Source organism: Podarcis gaigeae, assembly GCF_964106915.1.
Source record: "Podarcis gaigeae genome assembly, chromosome: 3".
NCBI classification, from domain to species: domain Eukaryota; kingdom Metazoa; phylum Chordata; class Lepidosauria; order Squamata; family Lacertidae; genus Podarcis; species Podarcis gaigeae.
Window position 1 is genome coordinate 91908670 of NC_139680.1, and position 26973 is coordinate 91935642.

Below are 26973 nucleotides of genomic sequence, written 5' to 3' on the forward strand. Positions count from 1 at the left end.
AAAGACTGGTGTAAAAGAGTACAAATTAATAGCCTTTGCAGATGATTTGGTCTTAACAGCAGAAGATCCACAATCTAGTGTACAAGAAGCACTGGGGAAAATTGATGAATTTGGGCAAGTAGCAGGATTCAAGCTTAATAAAAGTAAAACTAAAATGCTAGTAAAGAATATGATTAGAGAAGAGACAGATGAATTGAAAAGCACTGAGAACAAAAGAAGGATGGTTGATGAAGGCATCAGTAAAAAAGGGCTGGGTTCCTAAATGTTGAATTAGCCCTGAATACTCACAAAGGTGTCATTAGAGACCCAAAAACAAATAGTAGCTCTAGTGCTCTGCCCTACCAGTTAACACTTTCTCACTTATAAGGTAAGAAAGCTAGGCCCTGAATTTCAGCTAAATAATTTGCCTAAAGGCCTGGCATATATCTATACCCCAAAATATTTCATACACATGAAAGCGTTTGATGACTTCTCCAGGTGTAGTCTTGAAATCACCATACTTACCATACACCTTACGTGAAATATGATTGATTATGGCTATGGATCAGTTTCCACACTGCCTGCCTGTGCAGGCTGGCAGTGCATGGATTTTACTTGTAGTGGCATTTTTCAGGCTGCTGAGAACCCTCAGCAAGCTCAGTGGAGAGCTCAAACAATGTGTGGGGTTCTGAACATGTCAATGGTCAGCATAGTGCACATCTCTGCACATAGCACCTGCGTCTGGAAGTCAGAGCAGGCAGCAGCTATCATATACCGGGCAATTGTGACCAATGGGCCCATACTGGTCAGCGAGCAAGAAGCAGTTCTTGAGACATGGGAGACCATTGTTATAGGGAAACAATGGTTTGGGTTGAGGAATTGCCTATAATGCCTTAGTTTAATTTTTGAGAGAATGAAGAATTGAGAAAAAAAGCAATAACTGGAAACAAGTTGGGCTGAGAAAAATGAAGAAACATGGTGGCCAAACATTGTGGGCATTGTTATTTTAATTGCAAACATAGACACTTAAAAAAAATGCAGGACAGATCTTCCAAAAAAAAAAATCACATTTAATAATAATAATAATGAAATATACCCGGAGTCGCATAGTGATTTCATGCTCTTTATTGCAGCTTGTCAAAACAGTGAATGAATTTCCCCCAAAACCACTGGCTTTATATACATTATTTATACAATAGGTCTCGTGTGATTGGCTGCTTCTGCTTCCCTCCTGGAGCCTGATTGGACTGCTTCTGGAGGCCAATCAGGTTGTTGCATTCCAGGCTCCTACCTGCCTATTGTTCTAGGATCCAAGCTCAGTACATAACAAATATTTTCACCTCAAAAGTTAAAGATTTGATATTTTAGATGATATTCCGCCCTTTTTTATTGACTTAAGAAAATTATACAGACAGCAAAACGAAGAAGCCTAAATTAACATTGCCTTCTACCGATAAGAAATAATAATAACTATTACAGTAATGAAAAGACTAAAAATACATTTACTTCCCCCTTTGAACTTCTATTCTGGTTACAATATATTACTATTCTATAAGAATCTATTATATCCTTTGCTGTCCCATATATTATTTTATTGGGAGATATTTTAGATGATATTATTTGGAAAACAATGTGTTCAGATGGGGCTGAAGATAAATTCATTTTGCATAATACCGTATTTCTCTCTCTCAACACTCTGAACTTAGTAACCAATTTCAGAAAGTGTGAGCAGGAAAAGCAGCATGCAAGTGAAAGGCACCGTATCCTATTTTATATCATCTGAAATACAATATCCCCTATGACTTCTGCCTTGCCCTAGAAACTTTAATCATAAACTCATACATGTTGCTCATGGCTTTCTTGTTCAGATAGGTGTTAAAAATCAATACAGAATACCAAAGAGCTTAATTATTGCTCAAGTAATCTGTTTTTCCTCCTCTGAGACTATATAAGAAGAAAGTATTGGGCAACTATTCTTAGATATAATGTAGAGCACTGCTTGAAATTGGTAAAAATGAGGCTTCATTGTTGAGTGCACTGTGAACATTTTCTGTAGGAAATAGGGGCCTAAAGAGAGATTTTCATTTACTTACCTAAGTAAGGTTTCATTTTTTGCCCAGAAGCGTCCGGTTTGCCACTTTGGGGGTGCTAAATAATATGGTCTTTTGGTCTGGGCTAGCAGGCTCTTTTGTGTTCTTATAGCACATCTACAGTATGTATATAATGCTTTAAATAGTAACCTGAGCAAAAACACAAGTCAAGGAGTGTACAGTCTAAATTTTGATGGGGAAGAAGTAGACAATGGAGACAATTGGTGGATGGAGGCCATGCAAGCTATGCTTTGTGTTCTTATGCTTTGTTTTTGTTGTTTTGAGTGTGGTGGAGCTGCTTGATCAGGGAGACACAAGGAACAAATCCACAATGCCGAATGGGTGATCTTGGGCCAGTAACCTTTCCTCACTGAAATATACTCAGAGTCGCAAAGTGATTTCATGCTCTTTATTCAGCTCATAGTGGTGAGGAGGAATGAATCAAAGTCCCCTCGAAGTATCTGCTTTATATACATTATTTACACAATGGGCTGCACATGATTGGCTAATTCTGGAATTCTACTGTAAGCCAATCAGGTTGTGGATTCACTTCTATCTGGAGCATGATTGGGTGGTTCCTGCCAACCAATCATACTGCTGCATTGTTCTAAGACCAATCAGACTGCTGCATTCTGAATCCTATTGTTCTAGGACCAATCAGACTGCTGCAGTTTGGATCCTATTCAATTCAGTACATAACACTCACCTTCACCTAACTCATATGGGATGGAGCAGAAAATTCTGTACAGCCCCTTGATGTCCTTGGAGGAATTGTAGAATAGAAACGTAATTAAACCAAACACTTGAAGGAGAGGTACATTCTGAAATTACCGGTATACACTATAGTTTTGCTCTCAGACTGCAGAACAGAACAGAACAAGGGAAGCACACTTTGACCACATCTATGAGCCAGAACTTTCAAGAACTGGCACATAAATTTGCCTGCACTCCTGAAATCATCCATACCCCTGCAGGAACGGGAATGGACACCGTGACAGTTGAAAAAGCATGGGAGTGGACCACAGAAAACACTGGAATGTAGTTTGGATGCTCTGTGCAAAATGAGCGAACCAGAGGAAAGGGCAAGTGTCAAAGCAAACTAGGATATCTTTGATGGTGCTAGGCTTGATGTATCAGTTGGCTTGGTATAAGCTTTATATGTTTGCAGAATACTTTTTTAAAAAACAGTTTCCCGAAGCTGATTTTGGCATCAACATATTTGAAACCAGCTTTTAAAAGTCAAATAATTTATATAGGTCACATTAGCCGAAGGGATGTGCAGGGTCAATCAGAGTTCTTCCTCTGCCTGCAGCCTTTTTAATAACGCTTAATTAGCAGTAATTGGTAAAACTATAATAACTACATTTTACACTTGTGCTTGGAAGATCTGTTATGATTGTGCTCTTGCCTTTAAGTGATAATGAATCCCCCTTCCTGATTTCATTCCTTTGATTCAACAAGCAAAAAGAAGGCAAAATACATATCCATTGTACAAGCAACACTATCTTCAGCCCGGGAGATGACACCGCTAAAAGCACGGTCTGCAAAACTTCATTTCTTTTATTCATTTGTACCCTGCTTTCCCCATGGCTGCAAGGCAGCTTAGGAGGACACTGCCTAAAAATAGTCCAGAGTATCTGTGGGAAACCAGGGGCAGGATTCAGTTAATGAATCCTGTGAGTGGAAACCCTGCACAAGGACTTTGGCTTTCACAACAGGGCTCCCTGCCCCCCCTGCCCCTATGTCCCCCATGGCCCCTGAAATTAGCTTGGGGGTCAGAACCCCCAAACAGCACAAGGGGGAAGAAAGGGGGTTGTTCTGCCTGAAAAACTAAACACCTGCCCTGATGGAATGATCGCCATAGCAGGCCGTTGCGTTGAAATGCTTCCCTGGTTGGAGAAGGCAGTCTTCATCTCTATGTTGTTGTTGTTTAGTCGTGTCCGACTCTTCGTGACCCCATGGACCAGAGAACGCAAGGCACTCCTGTCTTCCACTGCCTCCCGCAGTTTGGTCAAACTCATGCTGGTAACCTCGAAAACACTATCCAACCATCTTGTCCTCTGTCGCCCCCTTCTCCTTGTGCCCTCCATCTTTCCCAACATCAGGGTCTTTTCCAGGGAGTCTTCTCTTCTCATCAGGTGGCCAAAGTACTGGAGCCTCAGCTTCACGATCTGTCCTTCCAGTGAGCACTCAGGGCTGATTTCCTTCAGAATGGAGAGGTTTGATCTTCTTGCAGTCCATGGGACTCTCAAGAGTCTCCTCCAGCACCATAATTCAAAACTTCATCTCTATACATGCTCTCATTTGGATTTTGTTCCACTCTGTTATCCTAACCTATTTGAGTGAATCTGACTCTAGATCTAAAAACTGGTAAAAGTCCCACAGCACAAGTCAACTGCCTACAATTTTGAATCCCTTGCAGTGGTATTATCCTCGTGGAACTGTGTGACTTGTTTGGAGAGATAAATATTCCTGAAGTCCTTCCAGTTGTGGAAACTACAATCATGGCCTTGAAACATTTCTGAGGTGTTACCAATGTGGCAGGGAAATGGATATGCATTCACTCCCCCTTGCTGCTTTTAGCTAGCCTCTCTGTAAAGCAGTTTAAAATAAAGTAAAATAAAGAGTGTCATGCTACCCTCAGGTGAACCTGAAATACATTTTTGAGCAACTTGGAGTTAGAAGGAGATACAGATGGAACAAATACAGAAAAACCTTCTTCAAAGGCAACCTGCAGCTTGCATCAGGCATGCAGAATCCCAGATCATCTATCTTTGATAGCACTTTCCTAGCAGAGTCTCATTCTGAGGTTGTAGTTCCAGAGCAAAAGAGCCAGAGGGGTGCAAAAAGAGGCTAAGGCTGGAATGTTGCTCACCCTGCACGAATGTGTTTGAGCCAAACCCCCTTTCTCAATTAATATGGTTGCATGCCACCCCAATCTCTGAGCAGTGCAAGGTTCCAGGTGTTTACTCAGGGTCACTGTGTTTCTCTGAGAAATTATGAACTCCAATATTGGGGAGTGGGGTACTCACACATGCTTGTGCAATCTCTTAGGTCCAAGCTACATGTAGTGCAGTTGTTTATTTTTGTAATGCTATAGTGCAGTATGTGCGTGGGGGGATGACCTTAGGCCTATGGGACAAAGATGTCCCTCCAGGCCACTCTGTCTGGACCTTGTGGAAATCCCCAGGCCACAGTACCTCCATAATCACACCCTCTGTCCCTGAGTCACACCTCTCACCAGCCTTGCTTCACACCCCCATTGAACGTTAATTTGCCTGGCTAGAATGTGTTTTTAAACTCTAATAATGACTTGTGCTTATCTTGATGATGATAGAGAAAGGTGTGCGTGCACATAAACAAACCTACTGTACAAAAGTAAAATTTATATCCATTGCTCTGTTTGTTTTTGTTTCTGGCCTTGCCCACTACTAGAATGTAGGCCCCAGAAGGTTGTCTTGAAGGGGATGCAGCCCTCATGCTAAAAAATGTTCCCCACTCCTACTGTGGTGTGTCTAACAGTGCCGTGGGAGGATGGTTGCTGTTGGACTCTTGCTATTGGACTCTTGTCAGCCCCAGAGAGCATGGCCAATGATAGAAGTTGCAGCATCTGGAGAGCTGCAGCTGCACCCTTCACTGCACGTTCCCTTTTTCACAACGTCTGAAGAGTTCGCACCAGAATGTAATTGAGTATCAGCTGACATTTCAGGAAATATTGACACCTTCAACTTGAGAGATACAGCTGGTGCTGCTAGTGGTAATTGTATTATCCTTCTGCAACTTGGCAGACTTGCTGTGGCTTGGCAGTGACTGATCTATTATGGGAGCATATTGATCTAAGCTGGACAGTTTAGCTGGATGCTGCACAAATGAAATGCCCATTCCATGGAATAAGTCTTTGGAAGTTGTGGTCAGTGTTTCCCACCACAGCTGTGAGAACATGTGGCACACAAACTGCATACATTCTTGGTTGGGCATGCGTAGGAAAAACTATATTGTGTTGGCTGTGTTCACAAATAGAGTTAGGAAGACAAACAAGTAAATATGACTTCTCTTATGACATTTTCAAACACCAGGAGCACATCTCATCCCTGAGATCTGATCCTGAGACTAGCAATGGCTACAATCAGGCTATATGTAATAATGTTGTTGACACTTAATCATTTGAAACAAGCTTTGTACATTTTGGAGAGACTTAAAAACAGGAGATGGGTCATCTACCATATATTTTGGAAAGTGATTTGCCTGTTAGTTATGTACTTGGACACCTCTTAAGATATTGTAACCAAATTTTGTATGATGGTTCACAAGAACAAGGAGCAGGTTTTCCTTTATGTTTGGATACAACTGGACAGCATTTTGAATCAAGATGGCAGGCTGAACCTTTCAAAATAGCACTGCTTGTTTTGTTTCTTAGAATCCCTGAGCAATGCCAGGTACAAGGCTGTTAACAGCTCATAATTCAGTGGTGAAACACATAATTTACTTACAGCAGGTCACAGGTTCAATCCCTGCCATTTCCAGGTAGGGTCTAGAAAGATTCCTGCCTGCCTAGGGGTGTACTTGACCTCCAAAAATTTGAATTTGTTTAAAGATAATTATGAGAAATGCTGGTCAGAAATCAAAAGAGACTTGGATATATGGTCAAGACTGAAACTTTCCTTGTTAGGCCGAATAGCTGCTGTAAAGATGAATGTATTGCCGAAAATGTTATTTTTGTTTCAGGCCCTACAGATCGTGGACAAGGTGGAATGTTTTGGAAAGTGGCAGAAGGATATTTCTAAGTTTGTTTGGCAGGGCAAAAAGCCCCGAATAAAGTTTAAAATATTAACTGATGCGAAAGAAAGAGGGGGATTTGCCCTGCCAGACTTGAGGCTATATTATGAATCTGCAGCCTTCTGCTGGTTGAAAGACTGGATTTTATTGGAGAACACTGATGTCCTGGATCTGGAAGGGTTTGACAATGCGTTTGGGTGGCATGCATATTTGTGGTATGACAAGGCCAAAGTGCACAAATTGTTTAAAAACCATATTGTCAGAAGAGCAATTTGGAGGGTCTGGATAAAATACAAAGACTTATTGGAGAGTAAAACTCCGAGGTGGCTCTCACCGGTGGAGGCCAAGGCACGTAAGAGACCCAACATGGAGGCCCACTGGCCTAAATATTGGGAAATAATTGAAAAAACTGGAGACAATTGGAGGTTGCTAAGTTTGGAGAAATTGAAAACTAAGGTACGAGATTGGTTGCACTATGCGCAAATTCAAGAGGTATTTAAAATAGATAAAAAAGTTGGATTCCAGGTGGAAAAATCGAAACTAGAGACTGAATTGTTAGAGCCAAAAAGTAAACTACTTTCGAGAATGTATAACTTGCTGCTTAAGTGGAATACACAGGATGAGACAGTCAAATCCGCTATGATAAAATGGGCTCAGGATGTGGGGCATAACATTATGTTTGCAGACTGGGAAAGGTTATGGAACACTGGTTTGAAATTCACGGCATGTACTGCCTTGAAGGAAAATATTATGAAAATGGTATACCGGTGGTACATGACCCCAGTCAAGTTAGCCAAGATATATCATCTGTCTGACAACAAATGTTGGAAATGTGGAGAGGCGGAAGGGACATTCTTTCATCTCTGGTGGACCTGCCCGAAAGTGAAGGCCTTCTGGGAAATGATCCATAACGAACTAAAAAAGGTATTGAGATTTACCTTACCTAAAAAACCAGAGGCCTTCCTTCTGGGCATGGTGGACCAGAGAGTGCTTAAGAAGGACAGAACCTTTTTTATGTATGCTACCACAGCAGCAAGGATCCTGATTGCAAAATACTGGAAGATACAAGATTTACCCACGCTGGAGGAATGGCAATCGCAGTTGATGGACTATATGGAACTGGCTGAAATGACTGGCAGAATCCGAGACGCGGGAGAAGAAACAACTGAGGAGGATTGGGAAAAGTTTAAGGACTATTTGAAAAAACACTATAAGTTGTATGAATGTTAAAAAAAATGCACCTTTCAGGAAATTCTAGCTTCAGCAAATGTAAGTTATTGGAATGAAAATTAAGACACAAGAATTCAGAGGTAAAATAATGAAATAACTTTATTGTGTTTAATATAAAACATATAAGAATTGAGCGACAGTAAAATTGAAAATAGGGAACATGATAAAATGGAAGTTACAATAAGTTTTGAAATAAGTTAACAAATTGCTGATGCTTTATAAGACAGAGAACGCAGGGTTCGGAGGATGTGGGGAAGTCCTATAGGTTAGATGGAAAAAGAATATGGAAATTTGTTATTTATATTTCTCTTTTTTATAACCACTCTTTATTCTTTTTTCTGTATTTTTGTACTTTTAAAAAAAGCAATAAAAAAATGTTTTAAAAAAAAATAGAAAGATTCCTGCCTGGAACGCTCAGTCAGATAATTGAATTTTAATTTTACTGAGCTTTGAAGTTTTTGTTTTGTTTTGCTTCTTTTAACAAATTGCCCACGCAGGCCACATAACTGCAATGCTATTATCACTGCATGGCTAATCTCTTACAGTTACATGAGCAACGTGCTTGATTTCCTTTGCTGTGGATGCCATGTTGATTTGTGAATGACATTTGCCTACTCGTTGAAACCACACATTTTAATTACAAACCTAAAATTGTAAAGCAATTAACAAACTTAATAAACATAGCTTGGAAACCAAGCACTTCAGAATGAATAGGGTATGATTAACATGCAATAAATCTTATTACTAAAGCTGCTCACAAGGAGGACCGGCCTGATGTCAATGTGTTCTCAGGAGCCAAAACACTATGGTCGAGCCAAATTTCCACAAACCCTCCTAGTGACAAATTAATCTGCCACCTGCCACATCTGGGAGATTCAGTCCCTAAATCAGTCCTTGTGTTAATTAACTATACAAGGCCCGTGGCTTGGCGAACACTTTTGGGAGTCAGGGGATGGGGCTTGTAGGTTTGCAAATGGAGCTGGTTTCGTTTATGAAATTGCACTTTGTTTCCACAGAGCCAAACCAGCGTTTTTATTATGTTCAACTATATTTATGGGCGGTGGGGTTTTTTTTAGACGTAGCAGCCGACCACAGGCCAAAATCTCTGAACTTCCAACCACGGGCGCGCGAGCCTAGATATACTATGCCGAAGCAAAGGTTGCAAACAGCGCCCCCAGCGGCCCCCTCCTGCAAATTGAAAATGGAGGCGAAATCGCATCCAGTTTACAATGTTAAAGCAAGTTATTAAATGCCAACCGCCTCCTTCGGCTTCCTTCTCCACCTCTCCGGGTGTCAGTTTTGGAAAATGGCCGCCACTTCAAAAGAGAGAGCTGCCACATAGGAGTTAGCTGCATGCCCCTTTAGTGTCGGTGGCGATCCATAAGGGGTCGCGACCAACGTGCCCCTCGCCCCCAAGCACCCCCCTCGCGCTTCGGCTCCAAAGGCGCGCTTCCCCTTCCTGAAGGGCGGGAGGGAAGCCCGGCAGCCCAGGGGCCTCCTTCTCCGAAATGCTCGCAGCTCTTGCAGCAGTCCCAGAGCAGGCTTGGTGACAGCCTCGGGAGCCACCGTAGTACCGAGGATGGCTTCCACAGTTGTTGTTGCTGCTGCTGCTGCTGCCTCCTTCTCGCCCTCCTCCGCTCGCGCTCCTGGCGCCCGTCGTTCGTCACCGGGAAAACGCAGCGAGGGCCGCCGGCTCGGCGCGCCAGCCGGAGGGCCCCCCTCCCGGGAGCAGCAGCAGCGTGGCAGGCGGCTCGTGCACTAAAGCAGGTGCACGCTCAGCCTCCTCATTGGCAGCAGCTGCGGCAGCCGGCGCCTCGCGGGTGTTTCTCTGCTCTTGCCTCCTTCTCCCTCGCTCCCCTCCTCCTCCTCCTCCCCTGCAGACAGGTAGGATGAGCGCGAGCAGCGGCGCGCGCCGTGTGTCTCTCTCCGTCCTCCTCCGCTAGCAACTGAGGGGAGTGCGGACTCGGAGGCAGCAGCGGCGGCGAAGGGTCGCGTGCCCTGCAGCGATAGAGCTTGGCTAGGGGGGAAGGCAGCAAAGAGGCTCCCTCATGCAGGCGGGCAGCTCTCAGGTAAGGAAAGGGCGCACTGCGCAGCGGAGGAGGTGGGAAAGCCGAGAGGGGCTGGTGGCCACCGAGGGAGGGTTGCGGCGGTGGGGGAAGGTGAGAGACCCGAGGAGGTGAGAGAACTTCGCAGCTCGCTCTCTCCCTTTCGGCATCTGGCCAAAAAACCGCGCGGGGGACTCCGGCGCGCGCCTCCCAAAGTGACCGGGAGCTCCCGAGAAGGGGCGGGCGGGTCGGTCAGAGGAAGACCCCCAGCGGCGGGACTTTAGAAGGGAATGGAGCCGAGGAACGGCGTATTCGTCGTCGGCGAGGGACCGGGGTGAGGGGAGAAGGGAGGGGACAGGAGTTCCCGCCGCCGGAGCGGGGCTTTTTTCTGGGTTCGGCTAAGGTGACGTTGGTAGGAGTGGGTGGCCGCCCCCCGGCGCCAAACCTGGGGAGGGCAGGCCGGCTCTTGCATGCAAAAGCACCACTGCCATCCTGCCGCCAGGGAGCGCGCGGGGGGCGACCCGGCGTGGAATAGGTTTTCCTTTTTTGCAGGCGGAGGGCCCGAAAGTGCCTGAGTGAGGGGCGCCTCCTCCGGGAGGGGGCGGGAAGGTGTGCGGAGGGAACTGCCCGTGTGCTGCTGAAGCAAAGCTGCCTGTTCCTGTCGTTGCAGACCGTTGCAATCCCGATGCCCTTTGCGGATGAAAGATGTATCATGGAATGAACCCGAGCAGCGGGGATCCGTTCCTAGAGAAGCGGCGGCGGCAGGAGCAGCCACGGCCGCCGCCACCCCCACCAGCTCCACCGCCCCCGCTGCTTCAGCGCTCGCAGTCCAGACTCTCCCTGGTGGTCCTGTGGTTCCAGCTGGCTCTGTGCTTTGGCCCCGCGCAGATCACAGGCGGTGAGTGAGCGGCGAACTCATGTGACAGGCAGAACCGGGAGGGAGGGAGGGAGCGAGCGAGGCTGACAAGCTGCTGACGGGCAGGTTCCCCCTTCACGTAGGAGGAGACAGCCTCCGGCTATTGATCTCCTATGCACAAATGCTAAAAGGGGGGAAATTATCATTCCACGGTCTTGCCCCGGCTGCTTCTTAAACCAGCCAATTCAAAAAAGGGGAAAACCCCAGCCATCCCATCTTGAAGGCGAAGTGGCCACCCCCCTCCCCTCATTGCAAATGCTTAGGGGAATGACCTCTTAAATGACTGCTTCCTACTGAAATTGAGGATTGCTTGTAAAGAGCAGAAGAATCCGATTCTTCCTCTAAAGATGCTTCTGTCACCCTAGATACATGGAAGGACCTTCTCCCACCCCGCTCAAACACAGAAGGTTCTTCTTCAGGAAAGCACATAGTCATCAATCTGTTCATGCTCTACTTCATGCTAAAGGGAGAACCACTGTGTTCCGCCTTCCAAGAAAAAGAGATATTAATCAGAGGAAGTCCAAGCACCCTTGCACTCCCAAATGTACATGAGGAAAGGCTGCACACAGATGCTCAGTGGGGAAAAGACTTCCTCTCGGCCCTGATGATAAAAAAATTAAAATCCTCCTACAGTGATATGAGGCATCCACTCACATGGTTAGAAATCCCCCTGGGATACGCCAGGCATATATAAACAATGATCTGAACAAATCAGTCCTTAAATATTGGGGAGTCTTGCACCCCCCTCTTCAGAGTAACAGACTGAGGTAAAACAATAGCTATTTGGGATCAGCATTTGGAGGCTGATCCGATACAGGCAGAAACCCCATGCCCAGTGGCTAACCCCGAGTCAAGACTGGCAGTGAGGGATTGGTATAGCAGTGAGACTTCTTATGTAGCCAGAAAGGGCCAGTGAGATGAGGCGAAGATCTTAGTCCACCAACCCCAACTGGCTTTTCACAGTGACCCTTCTATGAAACTATTAGCTGTCCAGAGTACTAACTGAGCTAAATGCTGCTGTTAGAGCAAATTTGCATGTGTCATTTTTGCAAATCCCCTCCCCTTCTAAAGAGAAATTTGTCTTCTTTTCAACTTTTGGGGCCAGCACCAGAAGAAAGTCCTTGCAGTGCTTTCGGATGAGTACTGTTCCATTTGGGGATAATACTGGAAACTTTCAGATCTTTGTTTATTCCATCAACTTTGAAAACTCTTTAGGATTTAAGGTTTTGGTTATTATTTCCAAACCAGCACTTAGTTTGTTTCTCCCTAATATTCTATGATTGTGATGTGTTTGGAGCAAGACAAACTTATTACCACCAGTTCAAATAGGCTCTCCAGTTAATGTTGGACTTCAGCTTCAGCTGTCCCTGACTGTTGGCCATGCTGGCTGGGGCTGATGGGAGTTGGTGTCCAACAACATCTGGGGAGCCTACATCCTTGGTTTATGTAAAAGTGCTGTGTCCAGATGTGGCCATCAAATCCCTCACATTTACTGAAGGGAAGTCTGTATGTGAAATAACTGCTTGGATTTCTCATGTAGAGGTGGTTAAAAATGAGATGCCTTTCAAGGTTAGGTGCCAAGCTGGGAATCAAATAGTATGTAATGCCTCTTGGTTTTAACTGGAGTCTGAAGGTTTTTGGTGGCCATGAAGACGGTCATCATTGGTATGCACTCAGCTTAAGTTTGTATCTGTGGTCAGATGTTTTGTGCTATGCTTCTGTGTATGTTTACTAGGTTGGAGCTGCTTAATAGAGGAGATCCCATGGGAATGATCCAGGCACAATTCAACATAGGATTTAAGCTCATTGAAACCAATGGGTTTATACACATTTAACTCTGCTAACTCTGTTTAACTCTCTCTGCCTGAGAGTTTGCAGGAAGCTGTATGGGTATTTTGGCAGGAGATCCAAGGACACAAACAAGCTGATGTTTAAAAAATAAATAAATGAGGGTGTGTCATATAGAAAATAAAAACTAGAGGGATATACTAATGTTTTGAAGTGCTGTGAAATGTGTGATAGTGTCACTGAGTGTATCTGAAGAAGTGTGCATGCACACGAAAGCTCATACCAAGAACTAACTTAGTTGGTCTTTAAGGTGCTACTGGAAGGAATTTTTTTTGTTTTGACTCAGTTTTCTGTGGGCCAGCCAATGGCAGACAAACGAGGCAGCTCTTTCTGCAGATAGGGCTTTCCACAAAACCTGGCAGTGCAGGCTTGTGCATGCAATTCCCATATTGTCCCCATTTCTCCGATTTCAGTAGGTGGGGCTACTACCTGACCTGTGCACTATGGCATGATGTTAAGTGCTGTGCCAGACGGCCAAGATTTGAAACAGCTTTGTAACCACTGATGTTTTTACATATTTTCATCCCACTGTGGGCATTGCTTAATTACAAGAAAGCATCATTACTGCTGCTAGATTGCATTGTTTCTTTTGGTTTTGTTGAGGCTGCAGTCTTTCTTACCCAGGGCATCTCTCCTGTGCTTGCAATATTCAAACCAGAAAATGGAGTTCATTTTTTTAAAAAAACTTACCCTCAGGTTGTAATGACTGCCTTTGCAGGTGAACCATGGCAGCTATCCTTCTGACCTTTGTCAGGATTCATGCCCTGAGAATGAGTGAATTTCCCTGCTAATTTTAATCTAATTCTGCCACCAAATGAAATAGTTATAAATACTTCCTTATAAAAAAGAACATGCAAGGTTGACGTTACCCACAATAAAAGTCCCTGGACCTATATATGTTTGTAAATCGGCAGGCTTTATCCACTCTGGAGGGGCTAGTGTGCAATTTCATCAAGTTATTTCAGAAGGAATAAAAGTTAAAAAAATTTTTTTTTAAATTCCAATGGTGAATATGTAACAAACAGAGATAAATGGAGTAAATTTGGGTAGTCCCTGAGCAGAATCAGGCAGCCTGCAAAGCTTGAGGTTGGTTGTTTTCTCAAGTGCCAAATTGGGATCTGAACTGAATCTTGTGGTCATTGCACCCCCTCAACATCTGTACTAATATAAGTGTTCTCTAGGTCTAATGGTATTAAAGTGTACATAATAAAGCTAAATGTGAATAACTGAGCTTTTATAGAAATAAGCCTAGTTCAATTAAGTTTTATTGCTGTCAGCCACAGGCCACCATAGAATAGATGGAGAAAAGTACATAATTAACTCAATACGAAGTCAATACAATGCAAACCTTACAAACAACTGTAGCAGACATTTAACAGCAAGACACTATATATATATATATATATTCTGCCAAAGAGCAAAATAAAATATCAATAAAACAAATACAACCTGCACAAGATATTATTCCTGCAGAGAAAAGAAACAGATTCATTTTTTAAAATGAAAGAATTGTGTTGAAAGCTGACCTCTCTCTCTACTCTAAAATGCTGAGAATAAAGTAAGCAACGGCAAACTGTTCCATGTAATAATGAAGTGCTGGCTGTTTTAATGTTTGGTTCTGTAATGGATTCAATTAATGGTTGCCTGAGGACAGAATTTAACTTCTAAACTCCTTTTATTTTATATCTTCCTGCTCTGAAGGCTCTGTTGACAGCAAGGCTCTGCTGTTTTACCCCAAATCAATATAACATGCAAACGTTTTCTTTTTCTTGTCAGTAACTCTGTAAAGAATAATTCCACTTCCATATTATTTTTGCTCCCAAAAACACAAACCTGAAAAGGATGCAGAATAAAATTATTTCCATAAGTAAATCTAAATGAAAAGCACCTAGGAAAGTTATACAGTACATTCTTTCCAGATCTTTATGTTCAGCCAATGATACACTATTAAGGGTAACACATGATGTTTGCCTTGCTTCAGCAATAAATGAGGCAGTTGGTGTGTCTGTGCCTTGCTTGTGGAACTCTTTGTCCTTTAATATTAAGCATGCACCATCAGTACGGTAGTTTGTTTCAAACACCTGCTTAAGACTCTTCTGTTTACACAGATCTTTTCTGATGCATTGCTCAGCAATCAGCTATTGTGTATCCCTGTCTAGATGTTGACTAAGCATTTTTATCCTATTTTATGCATGTGTTATGTTCATCGCTGATATACTTTGTTTATTGTGCAGTATATAAGCCTACATACCAGACCAGATTCAAAGTGCTTACCCTTGTGTTTAAAGCTCTGAATAACCAGGTTCCTAAGTATCTGAGAGAATGCCTTCAACCACACAGACCTGCCTGCGCCTTGAGATCTTGGAGAAGTACATAGCGTAGTAGGGACTCAGGGAAGGGCCTTTTTGAAGGTGACTCTGTGTTTTGTAATTCACTCTCTGCTGACATGTTCCTGGCCTCTTCATTACACTGTTGTAGAAAACGAGTCAAGATATACCTCTTTCTGTATTTTCTTTTTGGAGGAGGGGTGGGGTGAAAAATTTATAGATTCAGAGTAATTGAATGCTGCTGTCTTTCTTCCCTGTGTTGGGACTTAATATAATTGTTTTTATTATATTTCGTTGTAGGCTATTGTATATTTTTCTTGATGTAAACCAGGGTCTACCGGTGAAGGATGTAATTGTTGTTTAGTTGTGTCCGACTCTTCGTGACCCCCTGGACCAGAGCATGCCAGGCACTTCTGTCTTCCACTGCCTCCCGCAGTTTGGTCAAACTCATGCTGGTAGCTTCGAGAACACTATCCAACCATCTCGTCCTCTGTCGTCCCCTTCTCCTTGTGCCCTCCATCTTTCCCAACATCAAGGTCTTTTCCAGGGAGTCTTCTCTTCGCATGAGGTGGCCAAAGTACTGGAGCCTCAGCTTCACGATCTGTCCTTCCAGTGAGCACTCTGGGCTGATTTCCTTAAGAATGGATAGGTTTGATCTTCTTGCAGTCCATGGGACTGTAATACAAAACACTTAAATACATGGGGGGGGAGGATTAAGAAAGTGATAAAACCTGTTACCTATCTCTGATAGGAAAACGATTAAGGGAATTTTAATTTGTGTTTGTGGTGAATAACATACTTTGTTCGGTGCAACTGTTAATGTATTTTGTTCTGTCTATGAAACACTGGAGTGATGGAACTTGCCAACTGACGTGGGAAAGTTTAACGCTGAAGAAACCACAGAGACCATTTCTTCTAATAATCATGCCAATCTGAAATTATCTATGTTACTTTTCAATGTGTTTAGAGAGCCTGTTGCCTAATTTGTCCATAAATGATTCACAGCTACACCTACACTCATAATAAAATAGCACATTTTATTGGGGAAGTTTGATGGTGGTGGATATGTTAATAAGTTACATATAAACTTGGACTTCTAAAAGAAAAGTATAGAGCTTATAAAACTCTGGATTTTCACGTTTAAGTTCCTTATTGGACTTTGCCACCTATGCTCAGTTAAGAACATTGCAAAACTTAGTAGCAACAGCTTCTTAAGGCATAATGTAGTCCAAGTTGAGCATTTTCTCCCTGTCATGCCTCCACTGGAGGAATCCTTTTCAGAGGATGACCTAGAGCAGGCATAGGCAAACTCGGCCCTCCAGATGTTTTGGGACTACAACTCCCATCATCCCTAGCTAACAGGACCAGTGGTCAGGGATGATGGGAGTTGTAGTCCCAAAACATCTGGAGGGCTGAGTTTGCCTATGCTTGACCTAGAGCTTCCCAAAGCAAACATCACAATGCAGCATCCCTCATCAAAGGACCGTGAGGCAGAGCAGAAGGATTCAGGGCCATCAGGGTCACAGTAACATAACTACCTCAAGACACAGAATATGAGGTGGAAACAGAGTGGCCACTAAGTCCTAAGGAGCACTCCATAAGTCAGAAAGCTTGCCAGAGGAAGAAGGATCCCTTGGGACTCATGAGTTAGCTATTCCTTAGAAGTAATGGGTGCCACGCCCCCGCAGGCAGTGTGCCATGCCCCCAGGATGCACGCCATACCCCTGCGGGCGGCGCGCCACGCCCCCGGGATGTGCACCTGCTGAAACCCATGTCATGTTGTCTTATTTTATATGGAATGACTTGGCACATTACATGGATATTTCCCCCCAGAAATAGGCATGTATATAAATCTTTCCCACCTAAGCACAGCAAAGACATGCAGGTTTGCTCCTGTGACTTAAATGTATAATTAGGAAAACCGATTTAAGCTTGCACACCAGAGAGAAAATTCAGACATATTAATGTTAGGTTTCTCCCACCCCCTGCAAACTCCAACTCCAACAACTAATTGAATCAAGTTCTGATCTCTGGAGTTCTGACTGAATACTACTTAATTGAACCAATAGATTAATTTTTCTGTATGGGAAATGGTTTATATGAAATGGGTTGCACTTGTACAGGACTAGTTGTGTGAGATGGCTCTTCAAAGTGTACCCCAGCCTCAAACAGGGTTGTTTCTAAGGTAGAAGTGGACCCATTGAAAGTAATGTCATATCCATTAATTTCAATGTCTGCTCTGAGTAGGTTGCTCTTTTTTTTTTGCAATCTTCAGTAAGCCTCTATTTCTTAAAAATGTTTTATTAATTGTACACCAAATGGTTCCAAGGTGGATTGCAAAAATTCTCACAATTAAAGCAAGTGAATTTTGCATACTACTACTACTACTACTAATAATAATAATAATAAATCATGAAAGTAACCAATGGCAAAGTTAACAACACAGCGGCAATGCACAGCAATGCTGTGTTTATGGAGCTTTGCCAAGTTGACCTGTGCTATGTATGGAAAGCTGAGAAATGAAATTGACAAGATGTTCTTGTGCTCATGGGAGACATGTCCTGCATTGCAGAAGGGGGTGTGGAGTTTCCCTGATAATAATAATAATAATAATAATAATAATAATAATAATAATAATAATTTAATAAAGAAACCAGAAGGCCTGAAATAATTCTGGAGTTGCTGCAAAGGAGATAATTCTGCTGATGCTTGCTATTTCAGTTTAATGAGTCTTGTGGCAAGTGTTTGTGCACTCAAGCTAATTTATATATTAAAGCCATTAAAAAGGTATACCAAATAATGGGAGATGGAAAGGTGGGGTGGGGTGGGCAAGAGAGATTGCGCTACTTCTCATGGGCACTGTCCAAGGTACCCAATTAACTTGTGGAAAAATTGCAGTCCACTTAAAATTTAACAATTGCAAAGAAAGCAGTGAGTGGGTTTCTGCCACCAGACTATTGTGGTTTGGGTGCTGGCATCATGCGACTTTTGCTAGTTTGAGTGCTAGTTTGAGAAAAAGCACCTGCATCTCCTGCAGCAAGTGCACTGGCTTCAGAAGACAGAGCACAATTAAGGTCCTCATCTAAACTGCATTTATATCCCACCTTTTTCTTCAGGGAACTAAAGGTGGCATACAATGTTTTCGTCCTCATTTAATCCCCACAACAAGTGTAGGTTAGGCTGAGAGGCAGTGACTGACCCAAGGTCACCCAGTGAGCTTCAGGCCTAACTAAGTGAGGATTTGAACCCTGGTCTTCCAGGCCCTACAATAACCACTGCACCACACTGGCTAATACAGTAGATCAAAACAATATGTGTAAGGATCTTCAATACAGAGCCATAGTGTGTTGTGACAGAGGACTGGTGCTTCTGCAAAGGGCCATGAACAATGAGACAACAAGGTAGAGTTTAGAGTACTCCTATATGTGGTTTGTTCAAAAAATAAGAACCTAGAAAGAACTGGGAAGAATGTGGTTAAATCTACAGAGGAGTTAATATACTGGGAACATAAGAACGTAGGAAATTGTCTTATGCTGGCCTATCTAGCTAAGTATTGTCCGCACTGACTGGCAGTGGCTCTTTGGGATTTCAGACAAGGGCCTCTCCCAGCCCAACGTGGAGATGTGCGGAGCTGATGGTCTACCACTGTGTCACAGGCACCCTAACAGCAGCATAAGAAAGCTAAGAAAGGGAAATATAATGTCAAATAGGACATAAGAAGGTGATAGGCACACAGGAATCTAAAGCAGGGTAAAAGAGGAGAACAAAATGAAAGCATCAGCATGCTTAATTTGTCATGGATAACTACTTGGAAAGTTGGGAATAAGGAAACAGGGAGAGAGGGGAGATCAGAGTTGGAATAGCTTTCTGAAAATGAATGGAGTAGAGGGAGACACTCCCCCAGGTTTCTCCTGGGAACCAGGAGGTTTCCTTTTTGCACTGGAGAGACCAGGGTTACATGGGCTGCGCTTTTATATTCATCATGCTATTCAATGTGTACTTGTGCTCCCCTACCCATTGTGACTAGTCCTGTGCTAGCTTACCCTTCCAGACAAAATGGAAGCTTTTTGAGGAAAGGTGGCTCTAACAATGGCAGGGAATGGTGCTTCCTTAGCAACAATGGGGTATGCATTTTCTCTCCCCCCACCCCCACTAAAATTATTGTCCGGAATGGCAATCATTGATACACAGTTGGCCAGTGCAGACAAAAAGCTTTGTGCATGTGTTGATTTCAAGTCTTATTGCCCAGCTGGTGCTGACACACTCATCGTTGTACTATTTTGCATGTCAGTACACAACTGCACTCGGAGGTGGCATGGCTCCTGTCCAGTGTGCTGGCCAGGGGCTAGGTAAAGGTAAAAGGTACCCATGCCTGTACGGGCCAGTCGTGATTGACTCTAGGGTTGCACGCTCATCTCGCTCTAGAGGCCGGGAGCCGGCGCCGTCCGAAGACACTTCCGGGTCACGTGGCCAGTGTGATGAAGCTGCAACTGGCGAGCCAGCACCAGTGCCGCACACGGAAATGCCGTTTACCTTCCCGCTATAAAGCGGTACCTATTTATCTACTTGCACTTAGGGGTGCTTTCGAACTGCTAGGTGGGCAGGAGCTGGGACCGAACGATGGGAGCTCACCCAGCCGCGGGGATTCAAACCGCCGACCTTACGATCAGCAAGTCCTAGGCACTGAGGTTTTACCCACAGCGCCACCCGCGTCCCTGGCCAGGGGCTACTGCCCATAAATTGCTAGGAACCAGTGGATGACAAACTGTGAGAACAGCAATTGGCACCATTGGGTTTGGCTTGGGTGATGTTGACAGTTTGATGATTGGGGTTTGTAGTGGAGCTAAATCCACCAGTTAATGAAATGAGGCATTAACTCAAAATAAAGAAGTAGGATCGCACTATTTTGTCTACTTATTGGCATGCAGTGTATGAAGCAATGTGTTAGATGCCAATATAAAACATTCTCGTAACACTAATAATTAGTATTCAAGCAGCATAAGTACTTATGAAAGAGACAGACATTTTTCTCTGCATCACATCACACAAACAATGCTGCAATATTTTAAGACCCTGTGTGCACAATGTAAAACTGAAAAGACTCAGCCCACTCCAAAAGACAAATAAATAATGTAGTAATTAGGGGTGTTTTGGTTTGGGGTTTTTTGCTAGCATAGCTTGAAATTCTAAGTGCCCTTTACGAACAGCATAATTGGGACTAATTTGCTTATTAACCTTAACCACAACAACCTGGGAACCAAATGACAAGGGAGGCAAAAGAATGGCTTATCATTGTAGGCGAAATGTGCACGTGGGTGAAGTCTACAAAGTCACTTCCGCTCTTCTTGTTCTGTGGGCAGTGTTGCACTATATAAGGTAATTCAGCGGAAGAAACTTCTTTGCAGATGACTAAAAACACCCGCTTATGGGGCATGTGGGGACAGGAAAAGGTATGCCAAATGGCACTTAATTGTAGGGAAAGGTCTGACTAAAGAGAAACACCAAAAGGAGAAATGGAAGCAATCTGTTGAGAGACACCTCTCTCTATGCTAGGCTTGAAGCAACTTGCAGAAATGTTTGAGCCTGAAGTCCATTATCGTCTCCTGGTGGCATCTCAAGTGGACACCCTTTGGACACCCTTCCCAAAATTTTACCATTGTTTAAACTGAGGGTTGGTTGTTGTTTTTTTGCAAGGGGTGATTATTTGGAGGAAATGTCCTATTTTTGTGGGGAGAGTGTTTCTGCTTCTTTGTGTTTTATTTGCTGTGTCTCTATGTATTTTGCCTGTTTGCTGGAGGGTTCTGGACATCACACTTTTTTAATTATTCTGTGAAATGTGTGTTTTGTGGTGCCCACAACAGTTCCTTCAGTTTCCAAATGTGCCCCTAGGCCCCAAAACACTGGGGACCTTGGATCCATACTCCGTATGTGGGACAAAAAATGTTCACTGAAAGGAGAAGGAGGTGAATACTGATGGTACAAAAAGACTTGGGGGTAAGATAGATGTGAGCTGGAACTGGAAGTACAGTAAGCAATAGGGACTCTGGCAACACAGGAGAGCAAGTGGATGCAAAATAACTACCCATTACCCTCCACTGCTCTGTTTTGGCTTGCATTAGAACTCCAGTGTGGATTCTCTCTCATTTTCTGGCTGCAAAAGGAAAAAAAACAAGGAGGAGTGCATGAGCAGGAGGCCCAGGGGTTCACTGTGTTTTTGATCTAGGGTGTGAAGGATCATCCATAGCTGTTGCTGGTATCTGTGTGCACTCTCTCTTAAAGGAGGATCAGTAATGGCACAAGCAGGTAGGTGGCAGTAGAAGAACAGGTGAGCAGGCTAATGAGTCTTGCAATGTGATTTCCAAGAGCTATGGGTAGATTCCTTGCCCCAGGAGAGCATAGTCATGCCTTCTAGCTCACGACTGATGAACATCATAGGGAGTTGACCTAGTTTTCAAGCATGTTTGCTGTGGTGACCTGATATTTGAGCTTGGGCTACATTGGGGTGGGCAATATGGTGTCCTTCGGATGTTGCTGGGCTACAACTCCCATCCATTAGCCGTTGAGCATGACCAGTTGGAGTTGGAAGTCCAACAACATCTGGAGGGTGCCACGGCAGCTTTCCCTGTGTTACACGGTATGGGATAATCCAGTTGTGTATACATTGGGGTGGTTTTCTTCTTCCTTGATTTGGTTCAGCCACTGACTGAAGAGGTTAATTAATCCACCTATGAACATGTTGGAGACTGTAATGGATGATGTATTTCAACAGCTGCTAGTCACAGCAACTGTATGAGCTCCCCAGGTTCAGAAGCAGCATGCGGCTGAATAGCAGTTGATGAGAAATGAGAGTTGGGATGGTTATTGCTATCTTATTCTGCTCTTGTGTTTCACAGAGGCATTTGGTTAGCTACAGGAAAAAATTGGATGCAGGGCTGGATGATCCAGCAGGGCTGTAGTTATGCGCTTAATGAATTGGCCAATTTTTCAAGGACAGCTAGTCTTGTGAATGGGGTCAGAGTTGGCATTTTAGCTTGAGTTTGAATGGATTTGAAAAGCAAACCTCTCCCTCCCCACTTCAGTCTTGTTGAAATTCCTGCAGTTCCTTTGTAGGCCAGGACTCACCTGTGAATTACTGAAGCATCATGGCTGCTCTGCTGCCAGAAGTTTGTGTCTTCCAAGCACTTTGACTCATATGCAAGACGGAGAAGCTCAGAATTTATTATTATTGGCAGCCAAGTTGGGTTCTCCTCACCCCCTGCTGTGGGAGTGCATATGAATAAAATTATATTCTAATTTATTATCACATTACAAGAGACACTTTAAATAATTTCCTTGATGCTTTCAATAGCAGGTATGCATGGCAGCAGACTCTAGTGTATAGAATCTTCCGCATATACTTGTATATACAGCCTTTTGGAGAAAACATTGCATATAAAGTGGTTGTCTTAAGGGAGACCCAGCAAATTTAACTAGATTTTTATTTAATTTTTTATGACCATTCAAATACCAATAGATAAGTAGGTCCCCCCACTTGTTATCCTGTCTACTACCATCACAAGCTTTCAACTAAACTGTCAATCAACTTATATAGCAAGAGATAAAAAGAGAGGTGAGAAGTGCTACAGACATGAATATTCAGGAATCTGCATGTCAAGTAGCCCCAGGAACTGTGACCAAATATTGTTAAAATCTACTCTTAATACACCTGTTAAATTCTACCCACTCTTGGCAGCCAACTTAATATAAGAATAAATCTTGGCATGAGGAATATTTTCATTCCTTCATAAAAATAACAAAAATTGAGGGCTATTCCCCAAACAACATGCAAAATAAACAACTAACTTAGTTGTACCTCCAAGCTGAAAAAGCAGTACCAAGATCAACAAGTCTGCCTTTTGGATGTGAATTTAAAGTAATATGCCAAGACAGAATAAACAAAGGAGGGGAGAGACGTCTGCTTAAAGGTGTTCTAAATGTACAGAGTTTTCTTTTCCTTTTGGCAATGAGAGAGATTTTTCAGGGTCATCATTTTCTAAAGGGTTTATTTGTATTTCAGACAAGACTAAAATTATAATACTAACTCAGCCAAGCTTTTGGGTTTTACTGCATCTAAATATATAATGTTTTTTTTTTTAAAAAAAAAGTAGGACAGATTAAATGATGCATTCCAGTCATCTGGTTCCTGTTCTTACTGATGGTATATAGTTCACAGGGCAGTGGCGGTGGCGATGCCCCGTGTCTAAATTCTAACATGTTTTCTGAGCAAAAGTTTTGATACCTTTAATCTGGGCTTGAAATGCTCCTGGTCATTTCATGCCGAGCCACACACTTAATGGATGTAGATACTTAATGATAGAACCATGACAAAATAATAGTAAAAAGAAATAGCATTTTTTGTGTGTTTGCTTATAAAGGTTTTTTATGCATGCTCTCCCCACCCCCTAAAAATTGAAAACAGCAGAAGAGATTTGGAACACAAGAAGGCTAATAAATTGCACACGCTTTTAAAGGACAGAGTCGTGTCTTATTTCCTCCAAAGCTTGGCTTGTTATCCAGCTGCTCTTTCATCTGGAGTGGAGTGGCCAAACAAATCACAGTTAAATATGGCTGCTGGGTGCAGACATGGTGCCAAAACAAGCCATGGGTCATAGGCCAACAACAAACATAGCTTCACATCATAGTTAGTTATTGGAAAACAAACCATGATTGGTCTTCAGGGCTGGGTTTGAACATCCAAACAAGCCGCACTTATGATTTAGTGCTATATGTGAACCAGGCCAATGTTTCTTTCTGTTAACCATTTTTTATGTTGTCTGTGTGTCCATTTATCCATTTGTGTACAGACTAGTCTATCCTGACATATTGGGAACCACCCCAGAATCGTCATTATGTAAGGCAGCCTATTTGACCCACAGAAATGGTGTTATGGCATTGCTGGCAGATTGTGGCTTGTATCACTCTAGAAAATGTGTGTGAAGCTTCTGAAGGCGTTGTTCCAGTAGATATGGGGGACAGATGTGGTTTGCCCAGTGAGGCAGAGCCACAAAGAAAGCATCTTTTGAGGTATGCCACTGTGCTTACCAGGATGGGAAGGGACAGTATGGTGGGAAGGTTGGCATAGTGTGAGTACAGCAGCAAGAGTACCAGATTGACTCAGCCACTGCGTCATGCCAACCACCCCACTCCCTCACCTCTCTCCCTCCTGGTAGGCACCAAACAAGACACTTCTGATGGAGACAGAATTGGCACTGTAGCTGGTTGTTGTGGTTTTTTAATTGGGTCTGTGTTGTGATCATAGAAGTCTATATACATACAAAAGGCATCTGGAAAAGGCCAATACCATTGGGTGTTGGGCTAGAGACCTCTGTTTTAGAAAGTAGTGGGCAAAACAATAAATAAGAGAACTTGTAGAGGATGAGGACTGAGGAAAGTGCAATGTGTGAACTAGAAACTTCACTTTTAAGAGAGCAAGTGCTGGTATTAGGACATTTCATTGAATTCTTTCCTTCTGTCTGTCTCAACTTAACTCAGCCTTGTAATGGCTGATAACCTAAATCAGTGCTGACCTTGGCATTTGAAGAAGACGACAGCAACCTATTCTTGACAGTTTCTACTGCAGAAACTGTTTGGCATTCTTTCAACATTGACTGTGGCAATCTTATTTTCAAGCAAAGACAGTTTCTGTAAACAATAGCTGGGTATAGTGTTTGTTCTTCAGCTCTGCTGCTTAAAACCCTAGGGTATTGTGCATTAGGGCACCTCATCTTTCATATTTTTAAAAATAGAGCTAATGATATAACATTTTGCTTTGCATTCACATGGTATTCTGTCTTGTGGCTGTGCATATATTTGCTCCTTGTCCTGCAGCATAAATCTCTGTTGATGCACACCTGTTTATTGTTTTTAAACTTGTACATCCACACTTCTTCTTGTCCCACTGCTTTCCCTCAGGGAAAGCCGGTCTTTAGCACTCAATCGGAGCAAATAACAAATCGGATTTCCTCTGGATTGATGGTTGTTCCAATTCAGCACTAAAGAGCAGGTTTTCCCTGAGAAAGGAGTGGGGCAAGGGGAAACCCACTCAGACCAATGCTTTCTAGGCATGGTACAAGCAGAAGTGTGACAAGTCCTGATTGTGGGCACACATCTTTTACATACATGAGCAGTTTTCCAAGATTGGAAGTGGCAGCTTCAATTGCATCAGCACTGGGAAGCAAAGCTGAAGCAATCCAACTGCAACAGTGCTATTTTGAAGCCGCCTCAGCATGGAGGGACCCTGCTTAATAGTGAGTGTTACAATGATTCAGCAGCTAAATATTCCAGGGTCTGTGGGTGTACTTTGTTGCCTCCTTGCTGCCTCAGTGTAGTAGGTCTGCTTTGTTGTTGTTGTTTGTAGTTTAGCCTCAAGGAAAAGCAACATTGTGGGAGTTGAACTTGCATAAACTCTCTGCAGAAGGATCACAATATCATCTAATTGCAGAGGAGTTCAGAAGTGATATTTGAGATCATATTTCACATCGAATACATCCCACAATAATGTAAATTATGGATTATTTACTGGATAAAATAATTTTAGAATTTGTGGAGTGGTGGTAGGTTTCTTTAGGCTATCAATAGTATTAATATTTAATTCCTCTGCTATGTATCTAATCTATAAGATTTGTAGGATGTTGCATTAGATATAGCTTTGGCATGCATGCATGCCAATTTGTCCATCTGTTCTTTCATCCCCACAGGGCAAAACTAGCATGGCATTTACTCATAATCTCTTCTGTTTTAGTACCTTGTTTTCTGAGCTGTAGTGAAACATTGACATTATGAAAGTGCTTCAGTGTGTTTGTGTGTGAAGTCCATTCAAAGAGCTGCAATTTTAAAGTTCTTGAGTAAAACTTATCTTATAAATAAACTGTAATGTTGGCAGGAAAAGGAAAAGTGAAGTGTTCGTTTTGGATCTATTAAAGAGATGGTTCAATTTTAAAACTCCTCATTGTACAGAAGGGCACACACATGCCAAATGGCTAGGGACACAGGAAGCTGCTGAAAACTATATCAGACTAGTTGTCCATTTAGCCCAATATTTTCTACTCATGCTGGCAGCAGTTCACCAAGGTCTCAAACAGAGATATTTTCCCATTAACCTTTTAATTGGCGATTGAACTTGGGACCTTGTAAATGTGACATGTGTGCCCTCCCTCTTAGGTTCAGGTCTTCCTCTGTTATGACTCTGACCCTGAGCAGCAGCCAGGACTCTGAATCGGCTGGTTTAGGAAGATAAGTGGTGCTCATTTCAGGTCCTAGCACTGATCTGGAGCTTGTCAGCTAAGAGCTTATTGAACTGGAACCCCTAGAGAAAGTACCCTGAGCCATATTCCTCTGAGGAAATGGTCCCCCTTTGTACTCATTAGTGCCTGTTTATTGCTGCCCAGTGACTAGCTCAGACAACTTAACAAGGCAGGAGCAGATTGAGAAGTGACAGAGTTCTATTCTCTAGGCTAGAAGACTATTCCTTTAAGACTCCCCTCTGTTCAAGAAGGAAGTGGAGCTTGAGAGTCTCTCATCTGTGAAGATCCAGTTGAAACCAATTGTCTGCTTGGAGCTGTCCAAGGTCCTGCAACTACTACCAGGTCCTACCTGCCCGTTCTAAGGTATACTTAGGCATCCATTGTCTATGGGCTCCTGCTCATGTTCAGAACAGGATACCCTTGTAATTCTTGGCCTGGCTTTCAATAGCCTTTTAAAATGATTACAAGGCAGCTGAATTA

The 26973-nt window shown here is 43.2% G+C and overlaps 1 protein-coding gene across 3 annotated transcripts in view; it reads left to right on the top strand.

The window, feature by feature from the left end:
• Nucleotides 1-9524: 9524 nt before the first annotated feature.
• The window catches only part of SUSD4 (sushi domain containing 4), a 73294-nt gene continuing 55845 nt past the window's right edge, over nucleotides 9525-26973 (top strand). The window contains exons 1-2 of one of the 3 annotated variants that reach the window (XM_083733512.1): nucleotides 9525-10144; nucleotides 10791-11018. In XM_083733512.1, the coding sequence (XP_083589638.1) occupies nucleotides 10826-11018 (193 nt within the window). In that variant the 5' untranslated portion in view covers nucleotides 9525-10144; nucleotides 10791-10825. The remainder of the gene's footprint in view (nucleotides 10145-10790; nucleotides 11019-26973) is intronic. The other 2 variants (XM_083733513.1, XM_083733514.1) reach the window with 2 other exon arrangements.